At 36.6% G+C, this 18,803-nt stretch overlaps 3 protein-coding genes across 5 annotated transcripts; 2 read left to right on the top strand and 1 right to left on the bottom strand.

Annotated features, from left to right (window-relative positions):
* Window positions 1-235: 235 nt before the first annotated feature.
* On the bottom strand, window positions 236-13,362 carry Tbc1d22 (TBC1 domain family member 22). Of its 3 annotated transcripts, none has more exons than XM_019054031.2 (12): window positions 12,804-13,362; window positions 12,270-12,391; window positions 10,293-10,443; window positions 9,740-9,873; window positions 8,546-8,677; window positions 7,843-7,932; window positions 6,018-6,157; window positions 5,442-5,570; window positions 4,749-4,935; window positions 4,276-4,458; window positions 2,431-2,654; window positions 236-594 (listed from the first exon to the last, which is right to left on the bottom strand). In XM_019054031.2, exons 3-12 carry the CDS (start codon window positions 10,388-10,390, stop codon window positions 451-453), a joined length of 1,461 nt encoding a protein of 486 aa, XP_018909576.1. In that variant the 5' UTR covers window positions 10,391-10,443; window positions 12,270-12,391; window positions 12,804-13,362; the 3' UTR covers window positions 236-450. The 3 variants fall into 3 exon arrangements, with proteins under 3 accessions (XP_018909576.1, XP_018909577.1, XP_072158086.1); XM_019054032.2 differs by having other exon boundaries at window positions 12,931-13,362; XM_072301985.1 differs by lacking the exons at window positions 12,270-12,391; window positions 12,804-13,362 and adding an exon at window positions 11,063-11,086.
* A 289-nt stretch (window positions 13,363-13,651) lies between these two features.
* LOC109038827 (uncharacterized) lies at window positions 13,652-14,442 on the top strand. Its single transcript, XM_019054033.2, has one exon. The coding sequence runs from the start codon at window positions 14,051-14,053 to the stop codon at window positions 14,381-14,383; it is 333 nt and encodes a 110-aa protein (XP_018909578.1). The 5' UTR covers window positions 13,652-14,050; the 3' UTR covers window positions 14,384-14,442.
* LOC109038825 (putative GTP-binding protein 6) lies at window positions 14,438-16,168 on the top strand. The gene has a single exon (XM_019054030.2). The coding sequence runs from the start codon at window positions 14,438-14,440 to the stop codon at window positions 15,992-15,994; it is 1,557 nt and encodes a 518-aa protein (XP_018909575.2). The 3' UTR covers window positions 15,995-16,168.
* The last annotated feature ends 2,635 nt before the right edge of the window (window positions 16,169-18,803 follow it).

Raw genomic sequence — 18,803 nt, 5'->3', positions numbered from 1 at the left:
AACAAAGGATGGCTCAAGCCTGCTGGAAAAAAAGCATCGCACGTACAGCTTGAGGTTAGAATAAGATTTTAAAAGTCAAACCCAGAGATGAGGGTTCGTAACTTGCAGTTGACCGTAGCCGGCAAAATTAGGGCCTAGCGACAAAGTCAGCAGAACCTTGCAATGATCTTTTTGAGTCAACTGAAACTATTGCCAAATTTTGACGTGGTAAGAAAACCAAATGAAAAAAAGAAACTCATTTTTAAAAATAATAATATATATTTTATAATTTACATAATAAACAAGTACATACGTTGTAAAGAAAACTAACAGGCAACCGTAAAAAGTTCGATGAAAGGTAAAAACAATTCAAATTAAAATGGATAACCTAGAAACTCACAGATGATGATTGGCAGAGAGCGAGCTGCTGAAGTCTTTGTACTTGAGTTAAGGAAGTTTCATGGAAGAACGTCACCTTGTTGAGGTGCTACTTTGAAGATGATTAGGTGCATCTGCAAAAAGTGACATCAGTTTGTATGCTTCTGCGACTAATACTCCAATATCAGAGTCTGTCCAGTTACTTGTGGGCAGGTTCTGTAGCATCAACATCAGACCCTGGGAAGCAAATATGTTTACAACATTCATCAGCCGATTATAAGAAAAAGTGTGACATATTAGACAGATGTGTATATGCAACACTATGTTATTTATACATGACAACGATTACGGTTAGTGACACCTTGAATTAAAATTAAAAGCCATGTAGTGAATTTTTAAATCCTTAAACATCCTTCAATTTTGGGAAAATGCGGAAATGTATTTAAAGTTCCTGAGAACTGATTGATTCATTGAAGACTGTTAGAAACATTGCTCTGTATTTCTTTCCTTAATGAGGTTCCTGAAATGCTCATTGGGCAAGAGAAACAATAAGAATCTGTATGAGACCTTTCGCATCAAAAAAAAACATTTGACGCAGGAACTTTGCCAACTGTTGTTGCAAAACCAATTCATGTACGGATTATTGCATTGTTACTGTGGTTAGTTCTCAAGTCCCACGACAACTAGACACCACGGACAAATTAAGTTAGATTTTGCAAAGCAGTATTTGTCAGCAACACAGTATTGGAAAATTTTTATTACTTTATGTATTCCAAGCTTTAACTGTTAAAAACAGAAAAACCTTAGTATTTACCATACATCCCTTAATTCAATGCCATGACTTGGCCATTGTTATTAGGATAAGCTCAGCTTGATCATGGTCAGTTCTCTATAATGTCTCCTTTTAAATGAGAGCAAGATCAACTCGATAAGTTGCTTGGTTTTTTAATTATATCTTAAATTCAGATCATTTTGGGTCGAACAGCGTATTTGCCGACAGCCAAAAAGTTAATTCTCATAGTATAGTCTTCAAGTATACAAGAGGTATTCTATTACAAGGTTGGATGGTTTTTAATTACATTCCCTAGATTTTCCTGATAATACTCTTGATTGGTCGAGGATCCTAATACATATTAACGCTTTTTTCTTCATATTTGCTGCTCAAAACTTGCGAAACACTCCCAGAAGTGATTGGTTTCGTGTTTTCTTTTGGTAATCTCATCAAATCAATGAACTCAGGACTACAGAAACTTCCAATAACGTGATCATCATCAAATGATCACTCATATGTGAAAAAATGGTAGAGCCAGCTCGTATTAGAGTTCATGTGAAATAAGTTTACCCACTTCTAGACTGTGACATAAGTATTAGCATTTTGATTCTTGCAATTGCTTTCAATGTTGAACTGATGTCACAACTGTGCTGCAGTCTAAAAGTGCATAAACTAAAGCAGTGTAAACTCTAGCATTAAAATCACGTGCTTTTTTGAAAATAGCAGTAAAATTCATGTATTCTTTTAATAACTGCAGGGCATTTTTCATGTTTATCGCGAAATCACAACAGTTTGAGAGAATAGGACAGAATCAGAGGTGCAGAAACTTCCCAACCATGCGACCGGCCGTTCACGTGAAATGGGGGAACCCATGTGAACACGAGAAAAATGGGGGAACCCATGTGAGCACGAAAAAATTGGGAGAACCTTTTTTTTTCTTTTTAGGGGGAACTCGACTGTTGAGGGCACTACCTTGAGGGAACCTAACCGTCAAGCACGCTAGTTTAGAGGGAACCCAACTGTCGACCGCATTACTTTATATGTCGTTCAAAATTCTGCGAAAACTTGAAATGGTGGAACCTAAATTTATTTGGGGGAACCCTTGGAAGTTTCTGCACCCCTGGACGGAATCAAGTCATAGCTTTGACAATTTTGGGAAAAAAGAGGTTCTAAAATGGGAGGGCTAAGACCTTACTGCACTCACGTGAGGACTTCCACTTAATCCTGCATTACTACTCGATACCTACAAAGTTACTACTTTGTTGCAATGTTTCATTTAAAATGGAAGCAAAATAGTATACCTGAAAATCTTGCTCTGCGAGCAGATCTTGTTGCCAATTGAGAAGGAATGCTGCACATACATACAACTGAAATAAAGCAAAGGAGCTTGATTCAGCTAAGTAGGTGTCCCATAATCTAATTGAGCACCGGAGAGGGAGCTCTCTTGTTAGAAGGTTGTTCATCCATCTAAACGAGAACTGGAGATAATCAATACCATGTTTCTGAAAGTGTGCATGGAGTGTACCTGAAAAGTAAAGCAATCTTGAGGAACCTGAACTTCTTGTATAAAACCAATGGCAGATATTTGATCAAGGTTTGGGGAGAGTTCTGAAATAGGGACCATCAAACATGGGTGATTTTATTTCTACAAACTCCCCTATTTGGACAAACAGGTAGTAATGGTCTCAGCGATGTTGCTTTTTGTCTAGGTAGCTGTTCCTCTGAGTAACAAGCAAACTTGAACCTGATATCAGCCCTTCTTCTGAGCCCTCCTCAACTGCCTCTGTCTTGGAAAAATCCAAAGCTAATACTGATGGACAACCGGTCCTAAGTAAAAATATTTTTCATTTAGAATCAGAATAACTTCATTTCTCGTTGCCTGATCTTCTCTCATATTTTATTTTTCTAACGGAAAGCTAAACTACGGAAGGCCTTAAAACTTTCTGTGAATTTGCCCTAGGTTTGTAGGAATATGCTCACAAAATTTCACGTTTCAATGTTACTTAGTTTCCTGTTAAAAAAATAAAACATCAGAGAAAATTGGTTTAGAATAGTTAGGCTGATTCTGTTAAATCCGCCTAATTTCACCCTGTCAACAGGGTTGCCACAGAATTTAGAAAATGAAATTTCCTGACACATTTTGATAAAATTCCTAAACTACTGAAGATATGCTAGATGATTGATAAGACATAATTTGAAGAAGTTTTCGGGCAAAATTCAATGTTCAAAACGTCAAACCCATTCTAGCGAGCAAATGAAGGCAATTTAACAATTCTTTACTTCGTCATTCTCTTTGACATTTCTGGCTTATCCCTGACTGTTTAAAATTCCCTGACATTCCCAGGTATTCTGGTGACAACCGTGTGCCAATATGAATATCTCCTTTGAACAAACGAGATTTAGCGGAGCAGTGGCAAAATGTTTTCATCCTTGGCTACTATTGCATATTCCACGATCATTTGCATTGAATGGACAGACATGGGAAAAAAGAAACTGCAATCGAAGCTCAAGAAATCTAAACTGCAGATTACTCTCCTCATAATGGGACTGCATTTTGCAATTAGGAACTACAAATTCTGGCTCTGATTAGAAACAATGTATGTGCAGTTAATTTCTCTATGCACATAAGCGTTTTTATGGATGAGCCAGAAATTGTAGTTCCCAATTGCAAAATAAAGTCCAATTATGATTTTGACCTCGTTGGCTACGTCATCAGTTGTCGAAGCTGGATGGTATTTTCATTTTTGCAGCGGAGCTAAGTGCTGGCGACTGCCAAGTGAATGTCAGACAGTATGATCATATGTCATTGATCAAATATATTTGTCTACAAGTTGCAATCTTAAGGCACTTTAAAACATTTTAGAAGCATTTTTGACTGAAGTTTGAACAGTTGCATGATTTCTGATTCAAGTTCAAATAAGAACATGGTTTGGAGATGCATCAGGAGCTAGCGTTTAACAGTGTGATTGGTCCATTTTTAATTTTGTCAAAAAGCGTCGCTGTAATTTGTCAGGAAAACTAAAAATTGCAGCTTTGGAAGCAAAACTTTTGAATTTTTGGCTGTATCTTAAAAAAAAAAAAAAAAAAAAAAAATGCTGCAAACAATCAATACAAAGTTGATAAGTAATAAAAGAAAAGAGACGTACCATCTATTCGTTGAATAAGTTCTTTAAGTTGATTGACCTTAGTTTGAATTCCTAGTTGGGCGAAAATGTAATTGTCTTGAATTCCATCCAAAAAATTTGACAAGCACCAAAATGAATCTGCTTCAACATTGTCCCTCTGCTCTTTTGGCAAAGAGTCGACTTCTAATGCATCAATATCACCACCTATGGAATAAAAATTTTAAAGAAATTTAGAGGAGAGGGAGAGGAAATTTTATGTTGGAGAAAATTGAGAACATAGAGTCAAAAGGTGAATTTTTTCACATGCTTTCAACATAATCAGGTATTGAATTGATCAAAAAGAAAAAAATAGAGTTACAATCAGAAGACCGGCCGCCTTTGCTGCTGACAGAGCTCTCCAGTGTTTTAGGGTGAACTGCAGGCCCCAACATGTGAGAAAGGACAAAAAAGGGAAGGGATGGACAACACATTTCAATGGATTCTTATTTATTTACCTGGGGGTAGAAGTTCTTGCAGAAATACTACATAAAATGGGGTTACAAGATCATTGATGCCTTGAACATAGCCAGAGGCTGGATGTCGGATCGCCCATATGAATAGGATACGTTCAAACATTTCTTGAACAGTCTTTTGTTGAAATAATTTAACTAGAGCACTCATCCGAGGAATGTCGATATGGATCTGAAATTTAACAACAGAAGTAAAGGAATAAAATAGATTGATTTGAAACTGCAAAAGTTTTTTGTTCAGTTTTAAAAAATTAGGGTTATACAGTCAAAGTCATGAGCAATGGAAGAGCTAATAAGGTAGTTCATTAAACCTGGTAGCTGTGGAGAGAGCTAATCTGAGGGAAAATGAACTCTTCAAAAAAAGAGACTACATAATTGAAATTTTTGCCATGGAATAAAACCGGCAAATCACAAGAAATGTTCATCACCGCTCATTCATGAATCTTGAAGAAACACGCGTCAAGGTCGGAAAAATAAAAAATTGGATTTATTTATGAAACACAGCATCAAATTTGATTCAGCATTTGATTCTTGTATTGAATGAAATACTTTTGTTTTCTTCCCTGTTGCATTTTTGTTCCCTTTCGATGCAACTGTCTTAAAACAAATTATCTTGAAGATCTTGATTTCAAAGACAACCAGTAAATTTGAAAATGGTTAACACAATAAATTACTGACCTGTCTGTAAGTGTCTTGATAATTTTCATCCCTGTCTGTGTCATAATACTGTTTGATAAAGTTCCAATACTCTTGCCGTTTGCGCTCTAAAGTTGGCCGTCTTCTTTCTGTGCTGGCTGGCAGATATCCCTGTACACAACGAAGATTTTGACATTTAACAAAAAAACTGGACATGAAGTCAAGAAGATGTGTCGCTTAAAATAAACAAGTTGATACTATTTCACTTTGAACAGTTTCAAAGATGTATTTTGGTGAATTTTTCTAAAAAGATAAAACATTATTGGAAATTTTAAAACACAACAATAGAGATACATATTTTTTAATTTTAGCTATCAATGTGATAAGCCTGCTCCCTAATTAGATTCATTGGTCAAATTTATTATTCTTTGGATAGAAATAATTACTTAAATAATTATCATTGATACTAATTAAATAGTAAAATGCAATATATATTTTAGTGATAAGTTTTTTATACAGTTCCATCAACAAGTAGATTTTTTTACTGAACGAAGGGGTGAGATATACTCCTCACATAAGGGAGAAGTTTCCACTACAAAACGTTTGGGTTACACTTACCGCTAATAAACGCCACGTCATTGGCCTAACTTCAATTGGAATACCAGACCAGCTGAGCCTGCGGAGTTCTTTTAGGTCTAGCAATGGAGATTCTAAGAGAGTGTTAAATTTGGCCAATTTGGAAGTATTGCTTTCGCTATCTGAAAATAATGTGATAAAAGGTGGTATTTCTAAGCTTATGAGACTTTTATGGGGCCTTTCAAATATTAAGCACTGTATTAAGGCAAAAGGGATTTATGCCAGCTTAAAACCCTGTTACAGGAAGGTGGAAAAAAGGATCATAAGTAGAAGAGAAAGTAAGGTAAGCAGAGAAAAGGCTTAAATTTTTGATGATTGACCTCTTAGGAAAAGTAACAAGAAGTAATTTTGAATTTCACATTCTACATTCTCTGTAGTGCTTTGGTCCATGGGACCTGGTTGGACTACATTTTGCAATTGGAAACTACAATTTCTGGTTCATTTGTAAAAACACATATGAGCGTAGGGAAATCAATGTTACATAGTTTATTTCTAAACTAAGCCAGAATTAGTAGTTTCTAATTGTGAAATGCAGTCCAGTTGAATCCCTACTTTTCGGCCTGGTCTTTGCTAAGTGACCTGACTGACTTTAGAGACGACAAAACGTCTCTACCTAAGCTTACGTGAACAAGTAAATTTCAGTCAGTATTTTTGTAAAAACCAACATCTTTTTGCCTGGCATGACATGACAAAGATGCAACAATTCATGGAATGGAACGCATTAGGCAGGAGAAGACCAAAGCAGTGCAATTACAGTGTTTTCAGAATACACTTTACTTGATTGATTCCCTTTATAATTAACAATATCTTGCAAGAAAAGCAAAAACTATTTGCTACTCTACGCAATTTTCCAGATAAACACGGAGATGAAAGATTTTCATAAGACTGTAATCGCGTTAATTCTCTTCAGCTAAAAGCAATCCAAATATTAGCTTTGGCCTGATTGAAGACTGATAGAGATTGGGAGATTGGTGGACTTAATTCTCAGAAAAGAGAGACATTAACGTTGAATGTAGATCGTAATATAACTTTGGATACAAACATTCGAAAGTACATCAAAATTTTTTCATCTTTCAGCTGATTCTTCGGCACACATGCAAATTTTTAATACCAAAAGCGTGATACCAAAAGCGATGATTATCTAGTCAATGAAAGCTCCTCTATTACTATGATAATTTGAAGATTAAAAAATATCATTCAAGAGGTCAATACTGGTGACTCAGGTGCAATAACATAAACCTTAGTACAATAAGTACTTAAAATTTACGCCAAACCTGAAAATAAAATGATTTCTGAGTGATAGAGGAAAAGTTTTCTGGTTTCTGGAACAAATTCCCTGATTTTCCTGAATTTTTTCATTTCCTCATAAATCGCAGTTTTTTCGATTATTCCCGGTCCTAAACACCATTATTTAAAAAATTACAGGCTTATTTCAACAGCAGTGCTCATGTTCAGATTATTAGCAATGTTCAGCAGACCCTATTTTTCCATCCTTAATTTGGGTGCTGGGTGCGAGATGTGCACTCTTGGTTTCCTTGTTTCAGAATATCAGTCGCTAATTTATGTCTCAGAAAGGAATCTAATGGGTGAGTTTCCTGAATTTTCTATAAAGAACATTGCGGGGGCATTTTGTAAAAATTTCAATGAACTGCACACATTCACTTTTCTGACGATGAATGAAACATGAGCGGAGATTCTGAAACACTGCGACCAGGAAATGCCCTTCTCACACCCAGCTTCTCTATTGTGACACAGTACTGTGATAATTGGACACTAGAAAATTTCATTCTTGATTCAAAATTCTTACTTTGAAAGTTGAGTTTGTGATTTTGGTTGAGAGGACGCCTACTCGAGGAATCAGAGCTGTTGGTTTGAGATTTGCTATTTGAAACTATTTCTGCAACAAATCCAAAGGAACAAATGAGCAAACATTAGTTTTGAGGAAGGTGATAGCAATATTTTGATATACTATGAATACTCATTTTTGAGCGCTGCGCAGTTCTGGACTTGATCATCTTTCAATGAGAGATGCATTTACAAAAACATTTTGGATTACATACCCTTTCATTGAGCGCACTCTATAGCTACTCCCAGGAGAAACTTAATCTGGGTCCTTTTTTGGCGACCTAATTTCTATCATTCTTTGAACATGATTATATCATACTAGTTGTTCCGTCGTAAAGTCATGATTAATAGTCTGTTTAGCATGGAGTATCCAGGATCTTCCATACCATCTCATCCTTAATGCAATTTTTTTCTGGAAATACTAGCTAATCTACTTCAGAAATCCATCCCTGTTGCCTCTAAAATCTACTGGGTTGGCTATTTCATCCGCCAATCTTCATATTAGTGGGTAGGCTACAGTAATTTTGACGACTGCATAATAAATCCTCTTTTATTTCTCTGGCGATTTTTGGGTCACAAAAGGCTTACCTCCAAAGGTCAGGCTGAGCCCTCTTGAAAATCTGACAGTTGATGCAGCAAGGTGAAGAGAACTTCAGATTACTTACTTGTGTGCACAGATGATATTGCAGGCACTGAATTTGACTTGCTGTACAGGTACTGGGATTCATGAGACTTTTTGTGATGGTTGATGACATCCAGAGCTGCTGACTGGGCAGCTTGTTTAGAAATGTGTACGTCTTGAGATGGAAAGAAGAGAGAATGATGAATAAATGGATTAATAAAAGGTGACCTGATCAACTATCCAAAAAATTGCATCTAAAATTAGCTAGCATAAACAATAATTGAACAGAAAGGTTTAGGTGTTTTTTTTTTATTTTTACCGCAGGGTGCCACTTGAGGGGAGGGGAGGGGGCAAGGGAGACCACTTGGCACAGCAACGAGGAAGGAAAAGAAAACAGGAAAATTGTTAAAAGTAATTAGGAACTTAAACGTTTCCAGGACTGGGTTAAATTATTTGATGATTTCACCTAATTATGCGACCGCTGATACACATTACATCACTTGAAAAAGGTAGGGAAAAGGAAACTTGTCAATGTTTGCCTCGCCCTGCAAAAATCTGAAATTAAGCCCCTGCTTTTTTATACAAATTGACTGTGCGAATGGACAAATTGACAAAAGGACTGGGTTACATTATTTGATGATTTCACCTGATTATGCGACTGCTGGTACACATTGCATCACTTAAAAAAGGTAAGGAAAAGAAAACTTGTCACTTTTGCCTGGCCCTGCAAAAATGTGAAATTGTGTCCCTGCTTTTTCATACAAATTAGAGTTTCAAAATGAACTCTGATGAATTTCAGTGCAAAACTGAGAGTGGCAGAAAGTTCAGCTCAGGCAGATCTGCATTGGGATACTGAGCTGGGGTCATGCTGAGAGATCTGTATCGAATTGTATCTAATTTGACCTCATCAGCGAGTCACACTCCATCAGTGAAAGAACTCTCAGTCACAAAACACTAAAACACATTAAGTACAGCTCAATTTGAGACTCTAATTCTAAATTTTGTTTTATTCTGCCTTTGATTCCTCCATAGAATAATACCGACTCAGCATTACTCTACCATCCGGTTACTAACAGTATTCATGTCATATTTTAGTGTTTTTCCCCCATAATGGAAAACTTAGATATGATTATTTTAAAGTTCTGGGGTTGAAAAAACCCCTAGGAATGTTTTTAATCTGTAATGATTAAAACATCTTTAATGATGATATGCACTAATATTCAGTGATGAAACTTACTGGATGACTGATTTGTTTCCTCATCACCTAAGTCCCAGGCATCACTCACACTCTCTTGGAAGTCTTGAAATGACATCGTTGTTGATGAGCTTGAGTGGTGGTGGGAACTTCTTGATTCTTTCACTGGGCTAGGCCTGGATAATAATAAAAAATAGAGCAAAAAATTGATCTATGGCTTCAGCAGCAAGTTTGATAGAAAGTATAGTGCACGCTGTGCCTAATTTTACAAATTTGGTAAATTCAAAGGTTGATTACAGATCAGTTTTTTTAAATTTTTTGGATACCTTTTTTGTCTCTAAAAATTTCCTTCACTGTTTAACTTTTTCCATTAACCTTACTTTCTTCAGAATAGAAAACAGCTTTTTCAAAACATTTGTGATTAATGTTTGCCTAACAATCAGTCTTAACACCTATGCAATATTTAAAATTCTAAAAATTATTCCATGGTGCTGGATTTAGCATTTCTACACTTGCATTCTTACTTAATCATGAAACTTTGGCTTCATATTTTTTTTAACTCAATGTTAAAAATGAATGTATAATCAAATCTTACCGCAAGGCAATTCCGGGCACAGTTTTCATGTTCTTCTTCCAAAAGGACGATTTACCACTATGATCAGGGGACCCCTTATCTCCAAGTTTGTTATCCATTGCTAAAGAGAGAGGTAATGACTTTCTTCATAATCGACTCATGATGCGATGAACTGAAAGGTAAGTAGGAGAAAATGAATGAATAGAACCCAAAATAAAGAAGGTTGTAATTTCAATGAAACTACATCTAGAGCTTTACCTAGAGAGAATTCTTATTTTGCATCAGGCATGGGACAGATGTACTTGATCTGCCCAAGATATAACTTTCGTTGCAGTCAGAGCCTCGTCTGAAGGTGATCTTGCCATCAGTATTGTTGCAACACGATTGTACCATTGAAATTCAAGTTCATGCATTTTTTTAACATTCAGAAACATTGTCATTGGCATTGGCGGATTAAGAAGTTGACGAAATTGTTTTCTCTCCATTTAAAACTTTGGAAATCTATCGTTTCTTGAAGGCAGGGGTGCAGAAAGCTCTTAACCTTCCCCACTTTGTAATTTGCTTTCGCCAAATTTTGCTGTTTTGCTATAATTGCACCTCTACACAGGCCCGCCACAAGGGGGGGGATACTGGATCCTTGGTACCGGGGCCCGTGACGCAGGTGACAAACCACTACGAATTCATGTGTAACCCTTGTCTCGTAGGGAAAAGTGAAAAAATTACCCTAAAAATTCCGCAAAAGGTGAATAAAGTTTCAAAAACACGCTAGGGCACTATAAAATTTTTCTTACTTTTTTAGAGATTTTCAAGATTTTGAGTATATGTAGAATGATATTTTTAGTAACTGTGTTTCATTTTCTTCCGTTGTCGGATGCTAAGAGGCTCCTTTCTGGGCATCCTCGACTTCAATGGCTTAACTCCCTTGCCATAGATGTACGAAAGGGGAGTCCAGGGGGGCCCGGCTCCTCATAGAATTGAAAATTATCATCTGCCCCCTCAAAAAAAAATTTATAGATGTTTTGAATGCAAAAATTCGAAAGTTTTTGGTGCTGAAAGTAAACAAAAAGGCGTAATTATTCTGCAGAAATTGATGGAAAATCTCCATCATAAGAGCTTCATAATGCGTCCAAATAGATTTAAAATTTCAAAAATTTCCCGGGGGAGGCCCCCCGGACCCCCCCCTCTGTGCTAGGGGCCCGGGCCAGAAAGTTGGTACCAGGGCCCGAGATGGGATGTGGCGGGCCTGCCTCTACATAAAACAACACCCTTAACAGCTTCTTTCCCCACAAGCAGGGCGCTTGAAAGACTTCTAGCAAATAAAACAACTTGCTTCACAGTTTCCTTTCCCAAAAGCAGCACGTTTGAAAGGCATCCACCACACAAATTAATGTGCTTCCCTGTTTTTCCCCAAAAACAGGGGGGGGGGGGGAGGGGTCTTCCCCAATTCCCTTGCGCTGTGCTCATGTGCTTCATTTTCATGCTGATCAAGAACATTCTGCACTCCTTCTCAGAGGGACCAGGTGCTCCACCAAGGGTAGATGATTCAACGCAGGTTTAGATGGAGAAAAAACAGTGTTGCCAACATGCTGAATTGGCTAATGATTCATAGAGCAGCACTTGCATTATACTTTCCAGTTGTTTCTGGATATTTGTGTTTACTTGTTGCCTGACAGTGATTTAAGTCAATAAAATTTTCCAAGTATTGGATTGTGCTTTTTTTTTTAGCCTTCCAAATGCATTGCTTGGATAATGCAGCGTAGCTACAGGCTCATAGTGGTGTAAGTATATTTAGGTTGGGTGATTCCTATGATTAGAATTTCATTTGGGCCTTTACGTGATTGAGAATAACCAATTATTTTTCGTTCTAATTTTACCCAGACACCATCACTGGGGTTTGGTACCATGATTGTCTTGAGAACTACCCATTTTTTACCACCATACTACTTTACTGCATGTTTTTAAATCCATCTTCTCTCTATCTAAATGAGCAAAACAAACCTTTTCTGGAAGTTGAGGAATTAATGGAATATCTAGAAGTGATTGGTGAAATTCAGTAGGCCTCCCTGTCCGTAAAGCGGTTCTTGGCAGGACTGCTTCCTCAACAAAGGGAGGTTAATAACCTATAAAATCGAGGGAAAAAATGTTCATTACAAAAAAAGTGTGATAGAGACAGCTTGCCAAATCCCCTTGATGAAGGCGCATTGTCAAATTTTTTATTTTAGTATGCGCTACTTTTCTAAATGGTTTCTGACAGAGACTGGCTGAAATTACATTTTATGCTAAAATAACGAACAACTGGTTTTCATAATCCTGAAGCCTGAAAGGTGTAGAATGTTTACCGAAGGCGAGAAAATTTATGGCACTTCATTATCACATTAATGTGAAATAATGCAAGGGAAACATATCCTCCTATGGGCAGATTCAAAAATTAAAATGTCTATCGGTAAAGATACCGAGGATCTCCTTGAGAGATTGGCTTTCAATTCGGTAAAACATTGGAAGGGAACATTAGGCATGATGGAATTGCTTTACCAAAGAACTGTATGTTTGGCAGAGAACATTTCAACTTTATGCAGGTTGCTTTGGAAATCCTTTAAGAAAGAACAGGCAGCAGTAAACACAACATATTTCACTGAATTTATGTCCCAATAACACCCACCAGGAGTGATAAACTAAAAAACACAAAACAGGATGAGCACTGAAAATTAAAATTTTGCGAAACAAAGAATCTACTCTGGCAAACAGACAAATGTGAGGAGAATTCACAATGCACGAAGACCCGATTCACTTCAAACTTCTGTCGGAAATACGAAATGACTGCTACTGCTGTGAACGCTGATGTGCTGACAAATCGGTCCCGGCACCTCCTCCCCTGTTGTGTGGATGTTCATTAAGTAATGCTACTGATAAAAAACTAGGAGACGGGTGAAATTTAAATGAGTGAAGGGAGAGTAAACTAGGCATGTGAGGAACACTGATTCAAAGTTCTTGTTCCTTGAGGTTTTAGAATTCTCTTTACTAGTCACCACCGCAACTTATACAGTTGATGAAAGTTTCGTCGGAAATTCGGAATATAAATAAACACTGATTTGACCTTGAATGAGTGGCTGGTTCCGATAGCAGTGTGCCAGCGCCTAAAGCTCGAAGGACACTGCTGCTTCTATTTAATAATCCTTTAAAGTAATTTTTACATTCAACTTTCCTCCAGAAAAGACTTCAAGAAATGCAATTTTTAATAAAGCACTATTGAACTGTAGAAGAATATTGTATTATTTCAAAGTCCACGCTTCTCTTTTGCGCTCTAAGAAAATGAGGAAAATGATTCATTTGAGTTTTTTTTTTGTGATAGGACCTGGATCAACCTGATTTCTGGTTCTGCATCATTATTTGAGGTTATGTTTGAATGTTATCAATGGTTATCAATCCTATCCAGGGACCAGAGATCTATATTCTATAACTTCTAGAACAGCAAAACTCGTCCCTGTCCTACCACTTATCAGCCTTTGTTGTCAGCACAGATTACTTATTAACTCATAGAATTATCACAGTTTTTAGTAGTGCGGTTGAAAATTGAAAATCAGTCAAGTGATTCCGTGTACATTCTGCTACTTTGAAAGTGTTATCGTCTCTTATTCTTATCATTCTCACCCTACGAGAATATAATACATTTTTCTCACTTGGTGAAGTTGCTAATAACCCCCGTTTGTCATCATTTCATTGTGTAAACAATGTTGCAAGGATTCATCAAAACTTAAGCTTAATTTTTTGCAGTCTCCTACATGGCTCTCAGCAGAAAAGAGTTCATCGAAAAATACAAGGAGGATCGTCCAGCTGCAGCTCACTTTGCTGAATGCATTTCTAGAGCGTACATGACAGGAGTTGCTTTCTTTGGGATCGGTGCTGTATCTTTTCATCTAGCGCAACTTGCCTTTAAAGAAAGACTGCCTTATTCTCCTCAAATCCGATTAGCCTTAACTCTCTTCTTTGGGACAGGGGTTGCCTACCAGGTTGGTGCCAAAGGTATGAAAGAGTGCCAAGCTGCTTTCATGGAGGAAGAAGGAAGGAAATCACCTCCCACCTCAGGAGCACTTGAAGATCTTAGCGACCTGTAATTCCTGCATACTACTTCAAAACAAACTAATATTAGACATTCTAACTTTTTCAAAATGGCATTTAGTTTTTGTTTTTCTAAATTATGTCTGGAAGCCCCCCCTCGATGGATAAACTTTTGTCAGAGACGTACGATGATGAGCATTTTTTACTCCCCCAAAAATGCACATCAAAACTTAATAGAGAAGAAAGTCTACTCTGTTTGTAATGCAAAAGTCTCGAGTCTTATTGCTCGCGCACTCTGCACTACTAATTCTAAATTGAAATATGGGGGGAATAAAATGCTACATGATAGCTTTGACCACCCTGAAACAGAGGAACTGAAAAAGTTACTGGATAATAATCTTACTTGGGATGGCGCTGGTGAACATAAAGTACTTGTCCTTCAACCATATATTAAATGGGGTCCAAACAAAAAGACAAACACCAACCCAGACTTAATGCTAGCTGAAGCTGTCTCACTAGTGAAGTCACTCCCGAAGTGGACGATTGCTGACAAGCGTAAGATAGGATTGATGAACATCTGTACTGACAAAGTTTTTGGCACAGGTCAGATAGATGCCATTGCCTCTCAGATTCACAATGCTCCTATACCAATAACAGCAGTTTTTGTAAGTATAGACAAACTTTCAAATGAGCAGTATTTCTTCTTATGTAATCGCCTCCAAGTTCCAGTTTTTGATCGTTATTCCATTGTAATTCAGATTTTCAAGGAGCATGCAAAATCTTCGGAAGCCAAGCTGCAAGTTGCCCTTGCGGAGCTTCCTTACATTGTCGGTAGGTTTCTCTCACCACACTATGATAGAACAAAAAAAATTTTAATGAAGCACCAAAAAGAAATGAAAGCTTCCCTCGCAAAGCTCGAGAAGCACAGAGCGCATGTACGGAAAAATCGCAAAGCCTTGGAGTTTCCTGTAGTAGCTGTAGTTGGCTACACCAATGCTGGTAAAACCTCATTGATAAAAGCGTTGACAGCAGATTCTTCATTAACCCCTCAGAATGTCCTGTTTGCGACATTAGATGTCACAATGCATGAAGGCTCACTTCCATGTAATTTGAAAGTTCTGTATGCTGACACCATTGGTTTCATAGCAGACCTTCCCATTGAATTAATCCAGCCATTCAGAGTAACATTAGAGGATGCTATGCTGGCTGATGTGATCATTCATGTAATGGATGTTAGTCATCCAAATCATGCATTACAATATGATGAAGTCATAAATACTCTGGAGAAATTAGACCTCTCTCCTAAGTTGAAAGAAAATGTAATAACTGTCGGCAACAAGTCAGATCTTGTTCCTCATGAGAAGCTCCTTGAGATACCCAACGAGGTGATGTTAGTATCCGCGACAGAGGGTATTGGTATGAATCAGCTACTTAGTCGAGTAGAACAATTAATTCTGAGTTCAACAAATCGACAGAAATTGACAGTGCGGGTAAGGGCTTTCAGTGATGAAGAACAATGGTTGAAACAAGAAGCTGCAATTATATCATCTGATGTTGATCCTAATGATTCTGCGTATGCCTTACTGAAAATTGTGATTACCCCGAGTAAACTTAATATCTTTAGAGAGCAGTTTATAGGGTCAAGTGGCCGACGCAAAAATGCATGAAAAGATTTTTCACTTTTCTGGAAGACGTAGATAATGAACATGATGAAAAGATTTTTCACTTTTCTGGGAGACATAGATAATGAACATGATGAAAAGATTATCATTTTAGTTTACGATTTTAACCTTGGATTTTGTACTTGATTTTTGGAATAAATTTATTTTGTCTGCCATACATATAGTATTTCAGTCACTTCTTACATCTTACATTTACCTACATAAGTTTAAAAATGCAGGATACGTGAATGGCTCTTATCTTTTCTAATCTATGCTCTGAAGTATTCGTCAGTAATTTAGCATTCATATCCTTGAAGCTGATCCATTAACGATTAAAGAGGACAGGATAAAACTTTTACTACCTTAAGAATCAGTTTTAGGTTGTTTGTTGCTTTGGATGCCATAATATGTAATGAAGGGTTTGCTGTTTTCTCTGTAAAGATTTATTTTTTTTAGATTCATACCTAATTATAACTCATGAATATCTGGTAAGTATGTCAGCCTACAACTACAGAGTGAAAATCGATCTCCTCCTGGGCGAAAGAAAACTTCATTCCAATAACATTTTCAAGCCGATTGAGGGTCATCCACTTCTTTCTTCGAAACTTTTTGAAAATTGGGCTCTACTTAATTGGAAGTTGCTCTTCACAGATTGAAAATAGTATCCTTCAAGAAGGACATGGTTCAATGGAGACAAGGAATGGCATCCATCATAAATTATATCAAGCTCAGTCCGAAGATTTTAGACTTCCTTCTTCTGCTTTTTTCACTCCAAATTTTTAAAACTTTCACAAAAACTTTTTAAAATTAATTAAATAATTTGGACTGCAAAAAATGAAGAACTCAGAAAGTCCATGAACAGCGCAGGAGCCATTACTTGGAACACTTCCACTCTTCTGCCTGTTCTGATTCTGCTGATGCCTTAAAGCTGTTGATCGGATTTATTTTAATACCAAATGAATCAATAACACAAGTCAACTCAACTAACTAAAGACCAAGTACTTGTAATGTTAGCTGGAATGTGTCCTCAGCTCAGAAAGCTTCATTGAAAATTAGCCTTAAAACTTTTTGTGTTGTGAATGAATTAGTCCTTCATTAGGGTTAACTCATTACTGAGAAAATGAGAATTAAAACCTAAATTCATGAACCTAACTAGTATTATATTTCTAAAATTGCCAAAGAAGTCTCATCACAAATCAACACAGAAATCCGAGAATTGTCATAAAAATAGTTATATTTTTAAAGAGGGGGAGAGGGGAAGGAAGCAAGTACATTCTCTGAGGGTATACAATCACAATTTCTTCAATGCAACTGATTAGTCATTCTTACAACTTCTTATCAATACACTAAGAGGAAGGGGTAAATGTAAGAAGATGTTCATCGAGATTTTAGGAGCATATGTATTAATTGAACCAAATATTCACCATAAGTGAGTGAAAATTGTATTTTTCTAAGGTTTATTGGTTCATTAATTTTAGGATATTTTTCAGGAGCGGTATGTCTAGTAAACCATTGCAAATGGGATGGTGCTAAAATCTAAAAGGAGGAAGATCGTTCAAAAAAGATGCCCAGCGGCGGTCTTAAATATTTAGACTTCAAAAAGTACAAAACTTAAGGATATATCCTCCTTTAACATGGGTAGGGAAAAAATGCACATTTTGCCATCCAAAATTCTGGGTGTGAGATCGAACTTAGCCAGTATCAGCCTGACTATGTCAGACGCTGCCCAATTTCTCTGATGTTTTATTTTTCCAACAGAAAATTGAGTAACATTGAAACATTAAATGTTGTGAGCATATTCCTCAGAAAGGTCAAAGTCGTTACATAGTGTTACAAAAATAGAACAATAGTCAAATGCAGTCGGGCTGAATCTGGTTAAATTTGCCCAATAATACTCAATCAATCCTAAGACTTCAGGTTCATATCCTTCATCATGGATTAAAAGATTGATTATGAGATGCTAGATCACCCAAGCTCCCTTTTTCGTTTGACTGATGCCAATATAAAAGTCAACAGATAGAAACTTTTTTAAATTTCTATTAATCTTATATTTTCTACAAAATTTTCATGACAGCATAAAAAGAATTGGTTCACCTAGGGTTATTCATAATACTAGGCCTAAATTGTGTTGCAAAGGATGATAGGTGGACTTATCATTAAAGACCCCTGTGAAAAATTACTGATGATTTGAAAAGTTTCTACCCCCACACCCTTGAAAAAATTCGAGTACGTAGCAGATTAACATGTTCACTTGGCATTTTTATGCGAAATAGATGACCATTTTATCTTCAGAACGAATTAGTACTGACAGACGTATTATTTACGAAAAGTCGAACAATGGTCCTCTCACTCAGCTCAAGCCGAGCAGTCAAGAATAAATGGACTGCATTTCGTAATTTGGAACTATTATTTCTGGCTCATTGTCAGTTCAAGAACAACGTCAGTATCATTAGTTTCCCTATGTACGTGAGTGTTTTCTCAGATGAGTCATAAAAAATAGTATTGAATTGCAAATATGGTCCAATTTAGTGTAGAATATCAAAAGTTTTAAAATTTGGCTCATAAGTTAGATAAAATTGCTTATTTTCTGTTTATGCTCATTCAAACTTCTCTCTCACAAGAAAATCATAAGCTGTGTGTTAGTAGAAGGATGTGTAGAAGATATAAGAATTTATGAATGGAAGAACTTTTTCTGTATGTAACATTTTTTTAAAATCTGATTTTTCTAGAAAAACTAAAAATAGAAAAAAACCCTCCAAGCTGTAATCTCTATGTTTCGAAGACAATAGAGGAGTTATGACCAGGGATTTTTTCA

Source organism: Bemisia tabaci, chromosome 1 (assembly GCF_918797505.1).
Source record: "Bemisia tabaci chromosome 1, PGI_BMITA_v3".
In the NCBI taxonomy this organism is placed as follows: Eukaryota; Metazoa; Arthropoda; class Insecta; order Hemiptera; family Aleyrodidae; genus Bemisia; species Bemisia tabaci.
This window is presented reverse-complemented; position numbering and strand designations above follow the sequence as displayed.

Bases quoted from the DNA above. Each gene is read 5' to 3' on its own strand.
- Tbc1d22 (XM_019054031.2), bottom strand. From the start codon at position 10,390: ATGGATAACAAACTTGGAGATAAGGGGTCCCCTGATCATAGTGGTAAA. The intron at 4,936-5,441 runs GTCAGTAATTTA...GTTAAATTTCAG, and splicing joins ATCAAGACACTTACAGACAG to ATCCATATCGACATTCCTCG. The intron at 4,459-4,748 runs GTAAATAAATAA...TTTATTCCATAG, and splicing joins GCAAGAACTTCTACCCCCAG to GTGGTGATATTGATGCATTA.
- LOC109038827 (XM_019054033.2), top strand. From the start codon at position 14,051: ATGGCTCTCAGCAGAAAAGAGTTCATCGAAAAATACAAGGAGGATCGT.
- LOC109038825 (XM_019054030.2), top strand. From the start codon at position 14,438: ATGGCATTTAGTTTTTGTTTTTCTAAATTATGTCTGGAAGCCCCCCCT.